This window comes from Trichosurus vulpecula, chromosome 4 (assembly GCF_011100635.1).
Source record: "Trichosurus vulpecula isolate mTriVul1 chromosome 4, mTriVul1.pri, whole genome shotgun sequence".
Taxonomy (NCBI): Eukaryota; Metazoa; Chordata; class Mammalia; order Diprotodontia; family Phalangeridae; genus Trichosurus; species Trichosurus vulpecula.
In genome coordinates this window covers 244,541,966-244,564,743 of record NC_050576.1, presented here as the reverse complement: position 1 = coordinate 244,564,743, position 22,778 = coordinate 244,541,966, and the positions used below count along the sequence as shown (strand labels likewise).

Genomic DNA, 22,778 nt, shown 5'->3' with positions numbered 1-22,778 from the left:
TATGGTGGGTGCAAAAGGAGGATTTTTTTAATCCACTGAGTTCAATCCCAGCTCCTTAACCTGTATGACCTTGGACAAGTTACTTAACCCCTCTGACTTCAGTTTCCTTACCTATAAAATTAGGGAGTTGAACTGGATGGCCTGAGATCTTTTCCAGCCCTAGTGTTAGGATCATAAAGAACCAAGCAGAATCATCCCTTCCCGACACATGAAAGGAGATCCTTTTGACCGCTAGTAAATATGGATGAAATTTGAAGTTTAAAAAAAAAGTTATACCTCCGTAATACAGAAGACTGAAGGCCAGTTTCACAGAGAGTCTGTTATTTATTTTTACAGTACTTTACTTAAGGTACAAAATGCATCAGTACTTGGAGAGATGGGTGTCTCTCTCTCTCTAGCTGGCACACCATGGCTCGGCATGAGAGGGGACCTACAGACACCCCGGTACAGCACGTATTCAATAATACCACATCAAGCTGGTTGTCAGAATGGACAAAAGGGCAGGAAGGGGGGAAAGTGGTGGTGGTGTTTTTTAATGGTTAAATGGAAACATGAAATGAGTTTAAGAACTACTCTGTACCCAGAAGAAAAAAAAATCAGAAACTGCTTTGTGGAATATCATTTCAAGCTAGGCAGGGTTAGTGACTATGTGGTTAGAGCCTAATCGGTTCATTTCCTTCATGCTAATGAATTGAGAATTTCAGGAAAATCATGATTGCAAAAAGGAGCAGTGAAAAATAAAAAGCTAAGTATAGATAAGTGTGAAACCCCAAATTTAAAAAAAAAAGGAAAAAATAATTACCCCTAACCCCTTGCCCCTTCTGAATTCACAGAAACACCTTTCTCAGGGTCAGAAAGTTCCAGTATTTCCTCTACCTCCCTTGCCAAACCCGTCTGCCCCATTCCTTCGCTTTCTATTTGTTACACGCTGTTAAAGGGAGCGATGGACCAGGGAGGCATCTCTAGGAGGTTCCCATTGTCATTTGAAACATTTGAAAGTGTCTTTTTTTTCCTCCCAACTCAGAAATGTTGGATAAGACAGAAGAGAAAAAAAAAAACCTACAAAAGCGAAATAAGATACCCAAAGCAGGAAAAGGAAAAAAAAAAAGATAAACAGAGGTGTGGCCCAAGGTTCTTTAATATGAATTTTTGGTAGTGCTTGAACCGGGCAGAACCATGGGCGACAGGTAGCGGGGTACAACCGAGGGAGAGATTTCTCTTAAGGCAACAGGTGGGCAAATCAGGCTACGAAACATTGGACAGGAGGCTTTTCTAGACCTTCGGCGTCAGAGCTTGGCAGGGGAGTTCTTGCACAACCCGCTGTCACAAGCAAACCCTAGGCACGTCGGTCCATCAGCTGGCGCACCTCAGTGGCCAGCCAGGGGAAGTCCAGATGCTCCCTTATACGTGGGCGCTCTTGGCGTGAGTCGGGGAGCTGGAGCCTGAAGAGTAGTAGAAGCGATTCTCCCCAAATGACTGAGCATCTCCCGCGCAGCACAGGATGACGCAGCCGCCAAACAGGCAGAGGGTGGCCCCGATCCAGCCCGTGTAGAGGGAGTAGCCAAAGCTCATGATCATGGTCTCACGGTGGGCGCACACAGGGAACCAGATGGTGGCCACCAAGGCGCACAGGGCTGGAGAAACACAAAGAAAGCAGTGACCATGGCGCATCTGTCAGAGACGGGCCCGCCAGCACCACCTAGAGGTGGTGTGGGCCAGTGGAAAGAACCTGGTTCAAATTCTGACAGCTCCGCCACTTAGGGCAGGAGTGACCTGGGGTAAGCCACACCAAAGATCTCTTCCATCTCTAAATCTGCGATCCTAGGAGTCTAGAGCAGAAGTCAGGTCTCTACAAAGTCTTTAGCAACGTTTAGCAGCTGATGAAGAACATTTGTCAAAAGAGCATGAAGTCTTTGCCTCCCCACACACAGAAACACCCTAAAATGAAAAACTAAACTATTTTCTAGTCAAGTCATTAGCAAAAAAGGAAAGACAGGAAAGAGAGAGAAAGAAAAAAAGGAAGAAGGAAAGAAGGAAGATAGAGAGAGAGGGAGGGAGGGAGGAAGGAAGGAGAAAAGGAAGGAAAGAAGGAAGGAAGGAAGGAAGGAAGGAAGGAAGGGAGAGAGAGAGAGAGAGAGAGAGAGAGAGACAGAGACAGAGAGAGACAGAGAGACAGAGAAAGACAGAGAAAGATGAAGAAGAAAGAAAGAAAGAAAGAAAGAGAGAAAGAAAGAAAGAAAGAAAAGAGAGAGGGAAAGAAAGAAAGAAAAGAGAGAGGGAAAGAAAGAAAAGAGAGAGGGAAAGAAAGAGAAGGAAAGAGAGAAGAAAGAGAAGGAAAGAGAGAAGAAAGAGAAGGAAAGAGAGAGGGAAATAAAGAGAAGGAAAGAGAGAGGTAAATAAAGAAAAAGGAAGGAAGGAAAGAAAGAAAAAGAAAGAAAGAGAAGGAAAGAGATAGGGAAATAAAGAGAAGGAAAGAGAGAGGGAGATAAAGAGAGAAAAAGGAAGGAAGGAAGGAAGGAAGGAAGGAAGGAAGGAAGGAAGGAAGGAAGGAAGGAAGGAAGGAAGGAAGGAAAAGACACTAGTCGGAGCTATCCAAATAGGGAAGGCCAATGTCGGCCTGGCCCAATTCACCACTCACTTTATTCACATGGAGTAAATCACATTATATAAAAACTGTCCAGATTTGTTGTTTTGAGGTAACTTTGTTGTAAGGAATATTGTTTAAAATAATTGCTTTGATTGCTTTGAAATCCTTCTGTAGTCTCTATTTATACTATTGCCAAATACTCTCCAAGAATGTAAATAATCACTGAATACAATTATAGAATGTTAAAGCTGTCATACAGCCCAGGCCCCTCATTTCACGGGGAAAGAAACTGAGGTCCAGAGAAGTTCACTTGCAAAAGTTCCCATAATTAGAAAGTAGAGGAGATGAGGTTGGGCAGTTAGGTGGTGCAGTGGTTAGAGCACTGGGCTTGGAATCAGGAAAAGTCATCTTCATGAGTTAAAATCCAGCCTCAGACACTTACTAGCTATATGACCTTAGGCAAGTCACTTCATCCTGTTTGCCTCAGTTTCCTCCTAAGCTGGAGAAGGAAATGGCAAACCACTCTAGTATCTTTGTCATGAAAACCCCAAATGGGGTCATAAACAGTCAGACATAACTGAACAACAAGAAGAGAGAGGGGTAGAATGTAGGTCCTCAGGCTCTGAAGTCAGTGTGCTGTCTGCTCTCTGCCACACCATCCTTTGAAGCAAAGAGAGCTGATCGAAAATGTTATTTTGTTATAATGAGATTTAACCTGGGAGACACAGGAATTTTGCAATGTGTAGCCCACACTTAACTTTTGTTTAGATTACATAGAAGAAAAGGATTATAAATAGCCTCCAAAGACATCCCTGCTGCTAGGCAGAATGGTCACTAAACTATCTCATGCAACTGAATACCTAGCCTTATTCCCCTTTCTAGGTATTCTGGGTAAGAGCTTGCAATGCCCCAGCTTCCTCCTTGACCTCCTGCATCTTGAGGTCCACTTCTGTACAAATACTACCCCTAATGGGAAGTTGATAGCAGTACTGACAAGATGGCATGAGGTGAAGAACACAGGCTTCTGTCTCAAATGAGAAAACTCTGAATTCAACTGAAGAAATATTGATTAAGCACCTACTATGTGCCAGGTACTCTGGATACAAAGACAAAAAAAATGAAACAATCCCTGCTCTCAAGGAGCTTCTACTCCATTAGGAGATACAACATACACAAATAAATACAAAGTAATTTCCGTAAGAAGAGAGCCCCAACAACTGGTTGGAACCAGGAAGGTGGGTCAAGAAAGTCCTTGGGTTGAAGGCAATATGTCAGTTGTGTTTTAAAGGATGCAAGAATTTTAAGGGGGCAAGTTAGGGGGTGTCATACTATATGAAAATAGTAAAGTGATATATAAAAGTAAGGTGGGAGTATCTTCACAGTACTATTAATCTGCCTCTGTCTCCCATCTCCAACAGACATGACTACATCTTGGGATTTAATAAATTTTCTCTTGTACTATGACCTCCTTAAGAATGGGGACAGTTTGCCTCTCTTTGTTTCTCTAGCACTTTGTACAGTACCTGGCACACAGTAGGTGCTTAAAAATATTTGTTGGTTGACTTCTGCAGAGCCTTTCAGAGTCACTGTGGCTGCACACTTCCAGCCTGTGTCTGCAGAGGAGAAACGGTAATGCTTTCCTTCATCACTGGCACTTAAATTAAATTGGATCATTTCTATGTCTCTCTTAAATGTGAGGAAAGACTCAGCATTTTCTCACCTAGGAAGAGCTTTTCAACCAACTTTATTATGTGCTGATAGTAAGTAAAACATAGGTTTTTGTATAACATGTACTAAGTTTCCACAATATATTAGATGTTTGACACAAAGATAGCAAGATGTACCTCTGACAATGAGGAACTAAACTAAGAGATTCCATGTGATGGTTAGAACAAAGGACATTCAGTCAGGTGAGGCTCCCCCAGTTTCCCTGTCCATGCAACCCAAATTTACTATAAGATGGTCAGTCAACAGACGTATGTTCCTTGAGGGCAAGGATAGTTTTCATTTATGTTTTTGTATCTCCACTGTCTGCTCTTCTACCACAACATGGCATGGAGGTGACCCTGAATTCTGGAAGACTGGGCCCATGATGAGTCCTCCAAATTAAAAAGACTTGTAGTATAAACTTCATTTATAGACTTTAGGCCCTTTGTCTGAGGACCAGCCTACATAAGATCCAAGGGCTTGGCCAGAGCAACTCCCAGAGATCATCTTCTCAGTTACAGAGGGATTGAGACCTGCATTGGTAGAGGGACTCCCTACACCCACCAAATCACAGAGCCTTAAAGGATTTTAAGGGACAGTTTTTTGCACATAGTAGGTACTTAATAAACATTGGTTGGCTTGACCCATTTACATCATTTGGGGCTGTGTAGAAATATGCGGAAGTTAGCTCCAGAGCTAGCAGGGCACTCAGAAGCCCTCATCCAATATCTTCATTTCACAGATGAGGAAACTGAGGTCCACAGCACTTAATTGACTTGCCAGCTGAGATATACTGACTCAACAATCCATTGCCCTGATTCTTGTGGTGAGAACCAGCTCAGTATTTGAAGATGGCTCAGACAAGTTCAGGGCTGGATTTAGTTTAATTTCTTAGTTTAGCTAACAAACATGAGATTGGGAAAATGTCTAGACAGGCTTTGATATAGGAATTTTCCATAATTAAAGATGTATATGAATGGATATTTGTGTGCATATATTTACAGGTATATAGGTCTGGCCACCTAGTTTGGAAGCCCTGACTTTCAGTCTTGTTTTTTGGCCTGTGCAAGTCTCTATGTGCCTCCCGGCAACTCTCAAGATTTGAAGGGAAATGCCAGTCTCCAATAGTGGAGATACTTTCCACAGTAAGAACTTTCTACCTATCCTGATGCAAGCCCAGATTTCCCCCCCCCATCCAAAAAAAATAAGAATAATTCTATGCATACATGCATGTGGTAGCTCTTCTCCTTCCAACTCCACCCCAGGAGGAGATGGAGCTGGGTGGAGTGGAGAGAACATCGCTTTGGAGTCAGAGACCTTGGGTTCATAGAGTTACAGGACTAGAGCTGGAAGAGACCTCAGAGGCTTTACAGATCAAGAAACTGAGGCCCAGTGAGGTAAATGACTTGCCTATGGTCACTTGGGTCATCAAGATCAAGAGAGGGGATTTGAACCCAGGTCTCGTGACCACAGAGCTCTCCCTATTGTACCACAATAACTTTTCATCTCTACGGGCCTCAGTTTTCTCACAAAATAAGAGGGCTGGACAAGATTACCCCTCAGCCCTAAGTCTAGGATCCTATGGTCCCTTTTTGGAAGATGGCTTCCAAAATCAACAAATCCTCACTCTGATTCCAACCATGCCATTTTGGTACAGTGGCAGGAGCAGTAGCCCTGGAGTCAGAGGACCTGGGTTCAAATTCTGTCTCTGATGCTTCCCACCTGTGTGGTCTTGGGCAAGACACTTAATTTCTCTGGGCCTCAGTTTCCTCCACTGTAAAATGGGTGAGTGGACTAGATGACCTCTCAGATAGCCAACAGTTCTAAATCAATGACCCTATGAACACACCTGATGGTTCCCAGACATCCTATTCTTCCAATCTCCTAATTCACATATTCTTAATGTAAGATAGCACTCATTCCAGAAATGTCTTGATTTCCTAGCAGATATGCTACCCCTGGATGGGATTCCTGTGGCTCTCACAAAGCCACCACATCAAAACCAATGGAAAACAACAGACTGACTTCCATACCACAAGAGGAGAAATGAGAGGGTCATTTGAGATGCTGACCTTTAATTGCCCTTAGGATGAAGAATGTTTGGGGAAGAGACTGAAAACAAAGGAAAATTTCCTCTGTTACAGAAATGGCTTTGGGGGAGGGTGGGATACATTTTGACCAGTAAAACCAAAACACAAGCCAAGCCACTATCAACCAAAAGCCATTAGTAACAGTAGCTCCCATTTCTAGGATTCTTTCCTTCAACAACCTTGTAAACAAGTCATACAAGTTTAACTATCACTATTTCATAGCCAAGGCAACTGAGGTTTAGAGAGGTTAAGTAATTTATCCATGAGTATACAGTCAGGTAAGTGTCAGAACTGAGATTTAAACACATAGCTCCCCAGCCTCCAAATCCAAGAGTCTTTCCACCATGCTGCCTCTGCTGCTAACAAAATCACCTACAAGGGGACCCGTGGATGGTTAAAAGACCCAGGAGGAAGACCCCCAAGCACCTTGGGTAGATCATCTGCTGAAAATTTGTGGATGATATGAACATGAATACTGTGGAATGAGAAGGTATAGATGCTCGAGACCTGCACCTATGGGTATACATCATGGAGATCCTAGGTCCATTGAATTATTGAGCTTTCAGAGATCCTTAAGGACAAAGGGAAACAGTTTAATAGATTTTTCCAAGAAATTTCTCTTGAGAGACAAATGGAAACCTATCTGATATATTGAAAGGTTCTCTCTGATATTAAGATAAACTTAAACTAGGAAGATTTTTTTTCTAATGTAAATAATCCAAGCCATCTGCTAGGTATGGGGATTTGAAGAAAGAAAGGAGAGGTAGGGCAATTGTCTTGGCTAACCATTCATTTCTGGTATTCATTGAAGCATACATAAGTTGGAATGTTAAGTCCCTAGAAATTATAAAGGTGAACTTAAAGGGAACACTTAAACCACAATGGCCCAATTTTTTCCTTCCTGTTTCATAGAATGTAACAGTTGAGAGGGAGGGAGATAAAAGGGAAGGAGAGGGGGAGGGAGGGAGGAAAGAAAGAAAAAAAGAGAGGGGGAGGGAGAGAAAGAAGCAAGAAAGGAAGGAGAGGGGGAGGAGGAGGGAGAGAGAGAAGAAAGAAAAGAGGAGGAGGGAGGAAGAGAAGAAAGAAGGGAAGGAGAGGGGGAGGGAAAGGCGGAAAAGAGAAAGAAATGAGAGAGGGAGGGAGGGAGAGAGAAGAGAGAAGGGAAGGAGAGGGGGAGGGAGAGAGAGAAGAGACCTCAGGATGGGGGGAAGAGGGCATGAATTCTATTTCATAAGCCCAGAGAAAGCATTTCTGTACACGTAGAAGGCTAATCTAGCCTTGGCCTGACAGATTGGAGAAAGTGGCTGATTGTTGTCCTCAGCAACAGCAAATGTTTTTTGCCTTAAGTTACTTTCAAATAATGGGATAAGTGGTAGCTTTTGACTGATTTTCATATTCCTAAAAAGAAGCACATTTCCATACAGACAACAAGCAAAATCTCTCTCATATATAAAATCTTGTGACACAACAGAAGGTACCTGTATTACTTGTGGGTCCTTAGAAAATTCAGTAGATGGCACATCACGGACAAAGTGATGGAATTAACTAGACTTAAGGACGTTGATGATTCCACCTTGAAATAATGACTTTCCTATCATTCCTGAGAGAGAAAAAGAGGGGAGAGGGAAGGAGCCTTCCTGGTCCCCTGAAATACTTGTCTTCCTTTCTGCCTTTGTCACTCTCAGTGTTCCAGCCTAAAAGTCAAGGAGTTTTATAAAATACTGCTTTTTGAACAAGGAACACCATTGTCATCAGAATGGATTCTGCATGACTCTGGGGTCTTGTACAAACAGTACTGCAAAGTTCTTCCCAATTCAGTTTGTTTATGCTAAAATCCCAATTCTGACACTTACTAGATGTGTGACCTTGAGGAAGGCATGTAACACTCTCTGGGCCTCAGTTTCCTCAGCTGTAAAAGGCAGAACACTTGGAGTACACAGATCCCAACATCCTTTCTAGATCTAGATCTGGGATCCTATGATCCTGCCTTTTATAAATGCTGTGATTATCATCTATATATCAGCTCATTTTTCAAAAATGAGACTTTCTCTGAAGCAAAGACAGTCATGATATTTCTACAGGACTGTTACTGCCTGTCTATCTCATTTCATTTTTTTAATCATTTGAGACTGGGACAGCCTTTGGCTTCCCCTTTTCCAATTTATCTTTCTCTAAAATCAAGACTTTAAAAGAAATCCATCTGGCAGGATACACAGATTTGTTTTTATGATGATTTGATATTTACAACAGACATCAAACCAATGGAATAACTGAACACACTATTTTCCTGGCCAACTTTCAATAGTTTTTCCTTTATTTCTAGCCCACACAGGTCACCACCTTTTTTCTTTTAACTCTTTCAAATGCTAGCCTAATTCATATGTCAGGCACACACACACACATACACACACACACACACACACACCCCACACTCTACAGAGTCTGGTAGAACTGGAAGGAACCTTAGAAAACTCATTTATAGCCAACATCACTCTGATACTGACATCAAGAAAGGAGGCCCATCTTACCATTCATATGCATTTACTACTATGTTGTTGAACAAGAATATGTGAAGGTAGAGCTGAAAGTATAAGAGAAGCCTTCGTTGTCTCTAATGTGATAAAGCCAGAAACATCAGACCACATATCCTAGGATTGCGTTAATGCCATTCCTCCCAAATTACCCTGTATTTAATGACTTTGTATGTATTTGTATTTATTCTCTTGATGTAAATTTGTTTCTCTTTATTCTCTTGATATAAGTTATGTTAATTTCATCTGTATTTACCTATGGCCTTGCTGTCTCCTCCATTAGAATTTAAGCACCTTGAGAGAAGGAATTGTTTCATTCATTGTACTTATATCCCCAGTGCCTGGCACAGAGTAGGCATTTAATAAATGTTTGTTGACATATATGCACATTGACTTGTTTTCTATTTGAGATTATACAACATGGTGCTGTAACGCCAGCCTCTCCCCAGCCAGCTTCCACAAAGGAAAATCACTGAATGAAACTCTTAAGGATGATTGAAAAACAAAGAAAAGTCTTCACAGATTAAGGCAAGGAAGTTTTCAGATTGAAACTACCAGAGGAAAAGTAATGCCACATAGAAAAACTTTTTTTCTGCTGTCTAACTCTAGAGGAAAAAGGAAAGAAAACAGGTCTCAATCAGCTTCCCCTTTGGAAAATTCATGCTGTGGCCCAGAGTTTTCAGAAAGCAACAAGCAAAGATCCAACCTTTCTACCCCATAGCCAGGATCCATCTACTTCCACAAAGGAGACTAAGAAATTGTCAATGATGTCCAGTCATTAGGAACAGTATTCTAAAATGGAAGAGCACCATTTGGCCTTCTCTACAGAAAAGTGCAAAGACTAGAGGTGAACAGATTAATGTCTGTGCCTCCTTTATCTTATTTATCCACAGGCAACATGGAGTAGTAGAGTGCTGGGCTTAAAGTCAAGAAGACTTGGGTTTAGATACTTATTAGCCATGTGACCCTGGACAAGTTACATTGATCAATAAATAAGCATTTATTAAGCACTTACTATATACCAGGCACTGTGCTAAGCACAGAGGTCCTCCATAACACGAGGATGTTGGAATCAATGACTTCTAAAGTCCTTTGCATCATTAAAGGGACGATCCTATGGTGTATAGGTGTCTCTCAGTGCCCAGCACAAGACAGAGCATGAAGAACATGCTTTAAAGAAGTTTCTTGAAAGTTAAATGTTGAAGTATTTTGACCCTGACTAGATCTAACTGTTCCCAAAGAAAGAGTCAGCATGATGGCATTCTGGATTCAATCCTGACTCTTCTACTTATGGGGATTGAGCTCGGTGGCTTCTAAGGTCCCTTACAGATCAAAATCTCTCATCCCCTCCCCTCTACTGGGGATGATGTTGGCCCATTCCCTTGGCTTCAGTGAGGAAACCTGCTGACCCTTTGGTTACTTCTTGTTATTCGTCCTTTGTTCTCAAAGAAGACCAATGACATCACAAGGGTGATGCCTTGACTTGTGCATGAAATGGATTTAAGTGAGGCAGAGCTTCACAAAGTCACCAGCCTCACTTTCTCCTCCAGAGTCATTAAAATCTGGTGGCAAGACAAAAGTCTGTGGCTTTGGCTGCTTGTATAGTTTAGAAAGTGGGCAGAAACTGAGCTCTTTGTCCTTTTCTCCCCAGAGAACGGTGAATAATACCAAATTTTTTAAATTACAAAAACTTATCTTTTCTGTGTAATACCATAGCCAAATAATTCATGTTCTAATAACCAAGCTCATGCTGGTTCAAATCAATTCAATGCAAGAAACCTGTGCTAGGCACTGGGGATACAAAGGGGAAATAGATCCTGACCTCATGGAGCTTATATTCTACTGAGAAGATACAATACATATAGAAGTAAGCATGTGGAAAGTAACGCAAAATAATTTTAAGGATAGTAGGTCAACAAGTGGGTGAGGGGAGGAGAGGTCTTGTGTAGGAGGTGAGACTCAGCTATGCTTTGACGGAAGCTCCAGATGAATCTCTCCACACTTAGCTAGGTGGGTCTTCAGACACTGGACGTGATTTTTGTCTTTGCCTTTGCTTGAAGACTTTCCCCCTTGGTAGCATCTGCCATAGCTACACTGCCATAGACTTCAAGAACCCAGGGTCACCTCCATGCCACAATGAGGCATCACAAGAATACTTTAATAAAGGAATTATTATAATTAACGTCAATCATCATCATCTCATTCTTCTATGAGACAGATAGGTAGCACAGGGGATATGAGTGCTGAACTTGGAGTCAGAAAGACTTTAGTTCAAATCCTGGACAGGCGCTTACTAGTTGTGTGACCCTGGGCAAGTCACTTAAATTCTCAGTATTTGTTTGCTCATCTGTAAAATGGGGATAATAATAACAGCACCAACCAATGTCAGATTTATGTGTGTGTGTGTGTGTGTGTGTGTGTGTTTATGAGGTTATTTTGCTGATTTTTGCCTCTTCTTCCTTTTAAAAAATTCTTTATTATAAAATATTTATAAGGAATGGCTCTCTGGGAGAGTAGAAAGGAAGGGAAACATGGTAAAAATCTAAGTGATATAAAAGAACGGATAAAAATAAAAAGCTATTCTAAAAAGAATAGTAATAGCACATACCTGCAAGGGTTCTGGTGAGGATCAAATGAGAGAATATTTGTACAGTCCTCAACACCATGTGCCTAGCACACAGTAGGCACTAAATAAATACTTATTCCCTTTTAGGCAACTCTCTAAGAATATACATTGCAACCTGCATTGGTGGAGGGAGTTTCCTCCCTCAGGAGTTTCCTAAAACAATGAAAACATAAGGCCAGTCCCTATTCCCTATCCTCATTATTACTGGATGGAGCTTAGATGAAAAGGTTTGGGATGAGTCACTATCCTGCTATTACTCTGTGATGTTTAATGTTCTGTAGATTATTGCATGTGTGAATAAAATGACTGCCTTTTGTAATTAAAGTACTTGGATATGAGTCATTTGTAGGTTTCCTGAAAGTATCTTTATTAATTATTATTACTCTTATTATTAAACTTCTATTAGGATATAAAAAAAAAGACATACATAGTATATGGAAAGAAATGTCAAAGAAGAAATTGTGGACTCATCGTCTGTAGCAGGACCAATGAAGACATTGTTCAAAGTTCTCCATTTCCCCACTCTGCACTGTTTGCAAAAGCTGCCACCTTGGTCTCCACCCTCACTGATGATCCTTAGGACCCAGCATGAACGCAGCACTGGCTTCTCTACCAAGAGGGGCCCAACACAAGTCAGAGACACAAAGGACTCCCTTCTCCTCCTCTCTCTCCTCCCCCTCATTAAGCCAACTAGAGAAAACAAGGCGCTTCAGGGCTTTGTGCTGAGAAGACCCAAAAGAAAATCTGCAGGTGCCACACTTGAGACAATGAGCTTCACATTTCCAGTGCTGTCCCATCCAAGTCACAACAATGTCCCACACAGTGGCTGGGCCATTGAGCAATCTGAGCTTGAGTGACCAAGGCGGAGCTGGGTAAGATCGGCAGCTCAAGAGAAGACTAGTCTGCTCCTAAATCTCTTCAGATGGAATATTTCTCTGCCAAGCCCCAAGAGAAAAATCAGGCCCAGAATTAGTGGGAGATGTGCAGCCTCGAGGGTTCCCAACCAGACACATGGAATCCAGGGCCACAGTTTCACCCCGGGCTTTGAGCCTGGGGACCTCTCAAAGAAGAGCATACACAGCCTTCACCCAACCCCACCTCACTCCGGTTCAGTCTCTGGCTAAGTCTACAAATAAAGGCCAGTATGAGGGAGAATAAATGAGAGAAAGAAATTGTTTGCTGCAGCCAGTCAGGTATCTGAAAACAACTGGTTTGTCTTAACAGCTGGCACTTGTTCGTGAGCTCAGTTGGTTTGGTTCTGAGTTTTGGGAAGAACACTGGATTTGACATCAGAGGACCCGAGTTCAAGTAGACCTTATTAGCCATGAGACCTTAGGCAAGTCATGGGGTCATAGCTCCAGGGGTCCCCCAGGCAAGGACTTCAATGGCCATCTAGTCCAAATCCCTCGTTTTACATTTCCCTCATCTGCAACATGGGAATACTAAGCCCTTTACTACCTGCCCATTGGAGCTGGGCTATTATAAGGACCACACAATGCTTAGCACATAGCAAGCATTTCATAAGCACTTGCTGACCAACTGGTGTGACTCCAGCAGAGAAATGTCAGCTGTCATTATATTAGAGCTAGAAGGCGTGGCTAGGTGGTATAGTGAATAGAGTACAGGCTAGAGTCAGAAAGACTCTAGTTCAAATCTGGCCTCAGATGCTTACTACCTGTGCAACCCTGGGCAAGCCACTTAACCTCTGTTTGTCTCAGTTTCCTCATCTGTAAAATGGGGATTTAAAAGATGTGTTATTTGTCCAGGGTCACAAAGTATGTGTCAGGGGCAAGACTGGAACTCACAGCTCCCCGACTCCAGAACTGCTTGCTTTTCATCCATCATGCCAGTTGCTTTACAAGGAGTAACTTCATCCAGGTTAATTAGAAGCATCTAAACACCTAGGGTTACTTGGGGGAGACTGCTTTCTCTGCAGCCAAAGGCGCGGTCCCTTCCAGATGCATCGGCTACATCTGTTAGCCTTCCTGAATCTTCATGGGCGGTTTAGGAGCATGTGCACGAAATATCAAAATCACACCAGTAGATACTGGGGAGGGGGAGAGGAGGAGGCAAAAGGTGAAAAGTATTTCAACTGGGATTATTACCAATATGATTTCCCTATTATCTCACAAGCTGACCAAACAGCTGGGAGAACAAAGCAGATACAAAGACCTGCCTATCAAACGCTCCCTACAGACATCCCCAAGAGTTTAGAGGGGGTGGTCATGTGACCATTGTTTTGTGTATCACACGAAAATAAAAAGTCTTTGTGCCTAAAGACCAAATGCCCCTAAAGACCGACAGCCCCTAAAGCTCTTCCTCATAACTCTCTGAACCTCTACATTTTTTTTTTACTGTTCTAAAAATACAATTTACAAAGTACTTTAAGGTTGGCAAAGCAATTTACAAATGTTATGTCATTAGATTCTCACAACGATTCTGTGAGATAGGGGCTATTACTATCCCCATTTTACAGATAGGGAGACTGAGATTGAAAGGGAAGCCTCCCCACAAAGATTCCTGCTGCTGCCAAGCAACACAATTGGTGTTTCCGGTTAGGGGGTATAGAATTCTCATTCTACACAGCCATAATTATCAAAACTCACACAAATAATAATCATCATGTCTGGCGTTTGTACAGCACTTTAAGGCATGGAAAGTTCTTTACACACATTTGAGTAGCACACTGATCCTGAAAGAGAGGGGCCGGGATCCTTATTTTGTTGTTGTTCAGGCATTTTGTTAAGTTGTACCCAACTCGCCATGACCCCACTCGGAGTTTTCTTGGCAGAGATACTGGAGCGATTTGCCTTTTCCTTCTCCTGCTCATTTTACAGATGAGGAAACTGAGGCCAACAGGGTTAAGTGATTTGCCTAAAGTCACACACCTACTAAATGTCTGAGGCTGGATTTGAACTTGGGAAGTTGAGTCTTCCTGACTCCAGGCTGACCCTATTTTACAAAGAAGGAAATTGAAACTTAGGTTAAGTGACTTGTCTAGGAACACTCAGCTAGTGTCAAAGGCAGAATTCTAAACCGGGTGTCAACTGACTCCAAGACCAGAATTCTTTCCACTGCTAAGATGGAAATAGAACTGAAGAAGGAAATACAAACAAATGGAATTCAGGGGTGAGGGGGGGAACCTAGGCAGAAGACCTAGTGATAAATGTACCTATTTCAGCCTCTGCCTTTAGGCAAAGGTAAGACCGTTGTTAACAGCATTCTATCACACCCAGTCACAGACAAATCTTTCTGTCTCTTTTGCCTCCTCCTTCTCCATTCTACCCTTCCTTTCACTCTATCTTCTTCTCTGGCTCTTCTTTCTCCCTGTGCGATCATATATTTTGTTGCTGATGAGTCATTTTTTCAGTTGTGTCTGACTTTTTGTGACCCCCTTTGGGGTTCTCTTGGCAAAAATACTAGAGTAGTTTGCCATTTCCTTCTCTGGCTCATTTTCCAGGTGAGGAAACTGTGCGTCTTTACTCTTTCTTCTTCTTTTTTCCCCTACCTCCTACCTGTGCCCCATAGCAACCACAGATGTTTCTTAATCCTGCTGGTGGCACTGATAAGTTGCTATCTAAGCCACCAAGGACACACAGCATCCTACTCTCTTCCTAAGAGTCTCCAGGGATGGAAGTAACCCAATAGTTCTGCAAATTTTCCATCACCCTGATGAAGTGCGGACAACTCAAGAGGGATGGAAAGACCATTATGAAGTGAGCAAAGGATCAGCATCTCGTTCAACCCTCTCATTTTGTGGATGAGAAAAATGAAACCCAGGGTCGTTGAAGTGACTTGTCCAAAGCTATACCAGTAGTTAAGCATCAGAGGTCATATTTGAACCACAGCTTCTGATACTAGAACCTGTGAATTGTTTTCCTGTACTACTTAAGGACCATTTAAGTATCTAGGAAGCTGATGGAGTAGAGTTGTAATGGGTGAAAAGCTGGCGGAAAACCTCTCCTTACCTAAGAGAATCACCATGATCCCAGCCAGCTGAGAGCGCCGGTACTTGGCAGCCCCTGGCTCATGGCCCATCCGGATACAGGGCAGGACAGTCAATAGCAGGAAAATGGCTGGTAGGCCCAGGACCGATGCAGCAATCATGAGGGCTCGGCATGCCTGTACATAACCTGTCAAGAATGAAGTCAATGAGAAAGAGATTTAGACTGAGGGCAACTGGTGTTTGAGTGAGCAAGGGCTCACCCAAGTTCTTGGCCCCCTCCTTCCACTTGCTCTAGATGAATTAGACCACCTCCCACATTAAATAAGAGATCTATATCAGGTCATAGAACTCAATTTTGAAATGGCTCACTACATGTTGTTATCTTTCCACATAACTAATAGCTAAAAGACAAGAAAAATGTTGGGGATCACTGCTTCTAGTTTGGTTCAAGATGAGAGATGAGGGAGATACCAATCCATGGATACCTCTTTTCTGGGCTCAGACTTTCCACTACCAGAAAGATTCCCCTAAATAACCCCACCCCATTCTAATTATTCCTTTGCTCTCTGTCATTTAGGATCATAAATTCAGAGCTGGAAGGAACCTCCAAATTCATCTATCCCAACCCCTCGATTTTGCAGATGAGAAGACCAAAGCACAGAAAGGGTAAGTGATTTGCAAACATTCAGAAAGGTAATAAGCACCAAAGGTGGGACATTCAGAGAAGTAATAAGCACAAAAGGTGGGAACCGAACCCAGGTCTTCTGATTCTAGAGCTCGACATATACATCCAGTTTGTGTTACAGCATTTTACATTTTGCTATGTGGCTACTGTATTACTTCAGGCATGTATATTTCATCACCCCAAGTAGTCCAAGAGTGAAGACAGCATCTTCTCTTTTGGAGAAGATGCTTTGTGTAATGCTCCACAAAGTGACTCAATTAATCAATAGGTACCTACTAATTTTAAGTACCTCCTACATGCCAGGAACCATGACAGACACTGGAGACACAAAGACAAAAATGAAACAACTGACCTCAAGGAGCTTACCTTCTATGGGGGACATTCTATAGACACCCTCCAGCAATAACATCTCAGTAGATATTTGTTGAATGAATGAGGAAAAGGAGAGGGACCAGAATAATTGATCAATTCAGCCACTGTGCCCTTAAGAGCCAGATTAGACTAAAACACATGCCTTACCCCTGGTCTTAGAGTTTGGTGCCCCAGGAAATCAGTAGAAAGCAACCACTGGGATTAAGTAAGAGGAGGAAGCAGCAAAATTGGCTGTGGGATTCCAGTCTTCCAGTTTATTTTTCACCACATGGCACAGACATCCTTCATTAAAACCCTTTGTCAATGTCTCATGATAATGTGGAAGTGACCTTGGACTCTCAGAGGCTGTACCAGGAAAGGACTTTGAGTACAGCCTGTATCTGCTGCCCTCCATGCCCAGCCCAGATGATTTTGGAAGGCTTATCACCAGAAGAGTGCTGCCTCCCCCCCCCTGCATCCCATAATTTTTCAGCCACAGTAACTCAAGTGTGCTAAGGTATAGACAAAATCATGGAAGTGAGTGAAGTGGCCATTACCTCTTTTCAGGAATGATGATGAAGACTCCTGAGAAGAGATTTCTAACTCTCCAATAAGAACCAAGAGGCATCCTTCCTCAGGGTCTATTATTAAAGCAAGGAATTTCATGGAGGGCTTTTTCCCTGCTTGCTTTATGAGATGAAAGGTCCTGTGACCTTTAGGCAAGCCAGTCCTGGGCCAATCCAAACCTCAACCTGACCTTAAACTTGGAGAGGCAGCAGGGAATGGAGAAAAGAGCACTTACCAGAGAGGCACATTGGAAGCTGAGCTCAAACCCTAACTCCACAGCTTACTTCTCTGAGCCTCAGTTTCCTTATCTGAAGATTGAAGGGGTTGGACTGGCTGACCTCACAAAGACCTTCCAGCTCTAAGTCTTCTGGAAAATCAATTAAGGGAACCAAACCTGCCTCTGCCTCCCTTTCTAATTCACATAGGCAGGTATGTACTAGAGTTGGTTCATACTGGAGAGAGAAGAGGGGAGTGGGGAGAAAGAGAAAAAGAGAGAGCTCATTGTTCAATTTTCAATGTGACCATTTATACCTAGGAAATCAGCAAATGCTGACAAATCGGGGCTTGATTTTTCTCTTCATTGATTTCTAGACTTAAGAATGTGATGGAGAGTTTAATAACACAGACTAAACTTTAAAGTGTGCTTTGTGTACATTTTTTTCCAGAGGACACCCCCTGCACAGGGGAAAACAAAAGCCTAAGGGAAGTTTCCAGTTGTCAAGTCTTCCTTCTGAAATTATTTCATGGAATCATCAAATTCAGAAAGGGCTTTACAGGTCATTGAGTCTAACCTCCTCATCTTACAGATGAAGAAACTGAGTCCCAGGAAGAGCAAGCAACTTGTCCAAAGTCAAACAGGGAGCAGAGATTTTAATCACAGGTGCATAGATTTAGAGCTGGAAGAGACCACAGAGGGTAATTAGGCCAACCTCACCATTCTACAGACGAGAAAACTGAGGCCCAGAAAATTTAAATAGCTTGTTCAAGGTCTGACAAGTAGTCATCAAAAATAGGCTTTGACTTCCGGGTCCTCTGTCTCCAGAGTCAGGGCTCTTTTGACTAAACTATCACCTCTTATCCTCCATTACACTATCTTAGTATTGAGCATTTAATAGTTAGGAGGAACTGAACAGTCAGGGGCAGGCGGGGTGGGTTGAAAACTGCTCCAACCTACTCCTTATTACTAAATTTTCAGGGTGAGCATTTACATCTCAGAAATTGGCAAACACTGCAAATGAGGTCTTGATTTGTTGTTTTATTGATTGTCTAGACTTCAGAAAGTGATAGAGAAAATGTGAATAATGCAAATTAAACTTAAAAGTATGCCACGTGCATGGGGGGGGGGGGAGGGTGGTAAACATCTACTAGCACATTCCTGGGTACAGGGAACAAAAAGGTGATGGAGGTGATTCAGATGGACAAATAGCCTTGGAATCTAGTGTTAAGAAGAAGAGCTCCTGTTCTCTGTAAACTATCAGTCAATAAGCATGTATTAAGTGCTTGCTGTGGGTCTGGGTCTGGCACTATGCTAAGCCCTGGGAATACAAAGACAAAAATACAGTCCTTGCCCTTAGGAGGCTCCATATGCAAATAACCAGGGGTAGCCAAGATACAAGCAGTGCAAATTCTAACTGGAAGATAATTTTAGAGGAACAGAACTATCAAGGAGGGACCCAGTAAGTCTTCCTGCTGAAGGGAAAGCCAGGAGGTGGAGGTGACGGAGCAGAGGATTGCAAACCTGGAGGCCAACCAGTGAAAAAGCACAGTCAGAAGATGAGGTTTCTAGTTTGAGGAGCAGCCCAGGAGTTTGAGGTTTCTAGTTTGAGGAGTAACCCAGTGTTACTGGAGCATGGAGTGTTTGCAAAGGGGTAATTCCAGAAGCCTTACAAAAAGTCAAGAAGGGGCCAGGTTAGGAAGGATTTTAAATGCCAAACGGAGAATTTATACGTGAACTGGAGGTAATAGAGAGCCAAAAATATTTGTCGAGTAACATGGTCAGACCTGTACATTTTTTTATAATTAATTTATTTATTTTTAATTTTCAACATTCACTTCCATAAGATTTTGAGTTTTTAATTTTCTCCCCCACTCTCTGTTCCCCCTCCCCGAGACAGCGGGCAATCTGATATAGGCTCTATTTATACATTCATATTAAATATATTTCCACATTAGTCATGATGTAAAGAAGAATTAGAACTAATGGGAAGAACCATGAGAAAGAAGAAACAAAACAACAAAAGAAAAGGAGGGTAAATAGTCTGCTTCCATCTGCATTCAAACTCCAAAGATGTTTCTCTGGATGTGGGTATCATTTTCCATCATGAGTCTTTTGGAGTTGTCTTAGATCAGACCTGTACGTTTGGAAAAAATCACCTTGGCAGCTGAGAGGAATGATAGGTTATCAGAAACATAAATTGCCCTGAGCATCCTGGCTCTGCTCCCATCCACCACAGGGTTCTTGGCAGCTAAAAAACCATCTTTAAGAGAGAAGGAAAAGGAACCCTCATGAATTAAACAAGAATGAAAGTCTGAGAGGCTTAAAGACTCTTCCCTAACCCCTTCAACAGATGCTGGTACTCAGATGCCACCACACCCCAGTCCCAGCAGAGTAAGGGAACTGAAAAGGGATGTTGCTAAGCACAGAAGGACCAGAAGGGTCTTCTGACTGAAATGAATTCCTACTGTGGAGCTGAAAGGGAAAGCTGGGAGATGAAACAGATGGACCAGGCAGAGGATGTGGATTGTGAGGTGCTAAGGGCCAAAGGAGTTGTCACCTCCTTTAGGCAAGGAGAATGTTCACATCACTCCAGAAGACCTCAGTCAGTCCCCAACTCTGCACTGGACAGAGGAATCAGACAAATTCTGCTTGGTCTCAGAGGGCAGAACCAGGAGGAATAAGGGAAGTGGCAAAGAGGTTGATTTAGGCTTGATGTCAGGAAAAAAACATCCCAATAATTCAAGCTGTTCCAAAATGCGTTGGATGGTGTGGGATCCCTCCCCCAACCAACCACTGAAGAACTTCAAACAAATGGATGACCCCTTGTTAGCTATGTTGTAGAGAGGATTCTTGTTCAAGTGGGGGTCAGACTAGATGGCCCCAAGATCTTTTCCAACTCTGAGAGTCCAATTCTAAGCCTCAAAGGAAATATTGGCATCATTACGCGCCTGTGGTTTCTAGATCAAGTATGGTGTGCAGATGGGGTAGGGGGCAGTGATGGGAGGAGTGGAGATTAAGGCAGGGCTATAACAAAGAAAGTATTTGTTAATGAGCTTCAGCAATAACAATGAAGCAAAGGAAAAATGCAAGTAACTAGGGGAAGGACTTTTCATTGGTACTTGCCTCCCTAAATATGGGAGCTAGAAAGCGATCTTAAGAGCCTGGCACCAAAAGCCCGAAGAAAGACCTTATAGATCCTTAAATTCATCCCTGTCCCTTGACAGGTGAGGGATGGATTTTGCCTCTTTTCCTCCAGTGACCAGCACCCCACAGACTCAGCAGGTTGTTGAAAGTAACTTGCCCAGCGTCATGCAGATAGTAAGTCACAAGCTTGGAGCTGAATCTATTTTCTCCCAGTCTCAATCTCATGCCCTTTCCACTGGGTGTTAAGGTGAGAAGAGGACTGGTTGTCCATTCAGAGGACCTGGTTCAGATCCCCCATCTGATGCTTGCTACCTGTGCCACCTAGGACAAGTCACTCCACCTCCTTCAGTCTCAGTTTCCCTTAACTGTAAAATAAGATATATTAACTAGATGGTGTCTGAAGTCTCCTCATACATAGCCCTGTGATTTCGAAGGGTCGTAGGTTTAGCACGAGAAGGGACTTTAAAGGTTATCTAGTCCAACCCCCTCATTTTGCAGATGAGGAAACTGAGGCCCAAAGAAAGGAAGCGAATTTCCCCAAGTCACACAGGGATTAAGCATTTGGTGGAGCAGGGATTTGAATCTAGATCTCTCTCAACTCCAGTACTCTTTCCATTGCATTATATCCATCTTTCTGAGACTCTCTTTAAAGACTCCTATCACCCCATGCTAGAGATGAGAAGTAAACCCACTGATGGCTGATGGGAGAAATTAGGACCCCAGAATGGGTTCCCCAAAAACAGCCTACGGGAGTGGACAGAGAAGGGACTAGCGGGGAGAAGGAGGCAACCCCTACCTGGCAGGATGAGGATGTCCACGAGAGGTTTGCAGTGGTAGAGCCCCGTAGCCATGACACAGTCTGCCCAGAGCCCCTTGGAGCCAAGCTCGTCCATCTTGCGGCAGGTGGTGATGGTGTAGCCGCAGGTCACTACCCAGTCATTGGTGGACGTGGCCACCAATATGCCGATCCAGCCCGCGAAGCTTGTCACAAATCCAACCAGTTGAAGGCAAGTGGCAACCATGGCCGCGGTCCCCCAGCCCCCCCACCCTCCTCAGCCCTCAAGCAAGCCGGCTGTCCCTGGGGGCTCGGCTGCTGTGCCCAGCCCCAACGGCGAGGACGGCGGGGCTGCCTTCTGTGCTCCCTGGCGTTTCTCTCCCAGGACACCCGGCCGGGCGATTCGGGGCTGCGAGAAGGCTGGCTGGCCCGGCCAGGGGAGGAACAGGGGGCGAGAACGGCAGTGGTAACAACAGACCGACGGGGCAGGGGCACAGGGTGCGCAGCTCTGAGCGGTGCCAGCCTCTCGGATACCCAGGGCAGAAAGGCTGAGGAGCGCGCCCCCGCCCCCCGGGCTTTAAACCGAGGAGCCACGCCTCCTCCCGGCCAATCGAAAGCAGCAAAAGCACAAGAAAACCAATCAGGGAAGAGGGCCTAGCTGGGGGCGCGGTTTGGAATCGTACAGGAGAAAGGAGTGGTAAACCGGGGGAGGTGGGGGGCACTGGATTGTGTTGGAACTTAAAGTGCATGTGTGACAGAAGGGGTGGGGGGGGGGGGGAGAGAGACAGAAAGACAGAGAGACACAGACAGAGAGAGACAGAGACAGAGAGAGAGAGAGAAAAGTGACTGTGTGTCTCTGATCTCTGTCAGTCTCTATGTCTTTGTGTCTGTCTCGTTTCTCAGTCTGTCCATTTGTGTGATTGTCTCTGTAAAAACAAATACAACTAACAAAGCTGATTCATTCTTATTCTCTGTGTCTGTCTCTCCCTCTCTGTCTCTGTCTCTCTCTATCTGTGTGTGTGTGTGTCTCTCTCTGTCTCTGTCTCTCTGTCTCCTCCCAACCCCCAGAAGGCAGGGCCTGTGTGTGTCTTCCATATCTTTGTAACCTCTCCACTGCCTAAGTGCCTTGCACAATAGCATGAATTCAATATATGTTCAATGAAAAATGAAAAAATGAATGCATTTCAGAAAAGAAAGCTAAGCAGTGTGGTCATGTGCCCATTCTTGTAGGTCTTTTTTCTTTCTAATTTGCAAGCCCATCAGGATGGTGTACAGGAAAAAGAAAAAAGCAATAAAGCAGGTAAATGCTATTAATTATCATTAGCAGCTAGACAGAATGACACATTTCTCCAGTACCTCAAAACGTGCGACTGAGCCAAAAGAACAGAAATGACAACCAAGGCCGGGCAGATAGGAAGTAAAAGAGCAAGCCTGAGAACCTGTACCTTCTGCTTCTCAAGCCAGTACTATAAGATAAATTGGCTATTATCCCCATTTTATGGATTAGGAAACTGAGGCCCAGAGAGGGAAAGGTCATACAGGAAGCAGCAAA

The 22,778-nt window shown here is 43.4% G+C and overlaps 1 protein-coding gene across 1 annotated transcript; it reads right to left on the bottom strand.

Annotated features, from left to right (window-relative positions):
• Nucleotides 1-307: 307 nt before the first annotated feature.
• CLDN11 (claudin 11) lies at nt 308-21,783 on the bottom strand. The gene is made up of 3 exons (XM_036756656.1): nt 21,248-21,783; nt 15,510-15,674; nt 308-1,634 (listed from the first exon to the last, which is right to left on the bottom strand). Exons 1-3 carry the CDS (start codon nt 21,471-21,473, stop codon nt 1,402-1,404), a joined length of 624 nt encoding a protein of 207 aa, XP_036612551.1. The 5' UTR covers nt 21,474-21,783; the 3' UTR covers nt 308-1,401.
• Between the last annotated feature and the right edge of the window lie 995 nt (nt 21,784-22,778).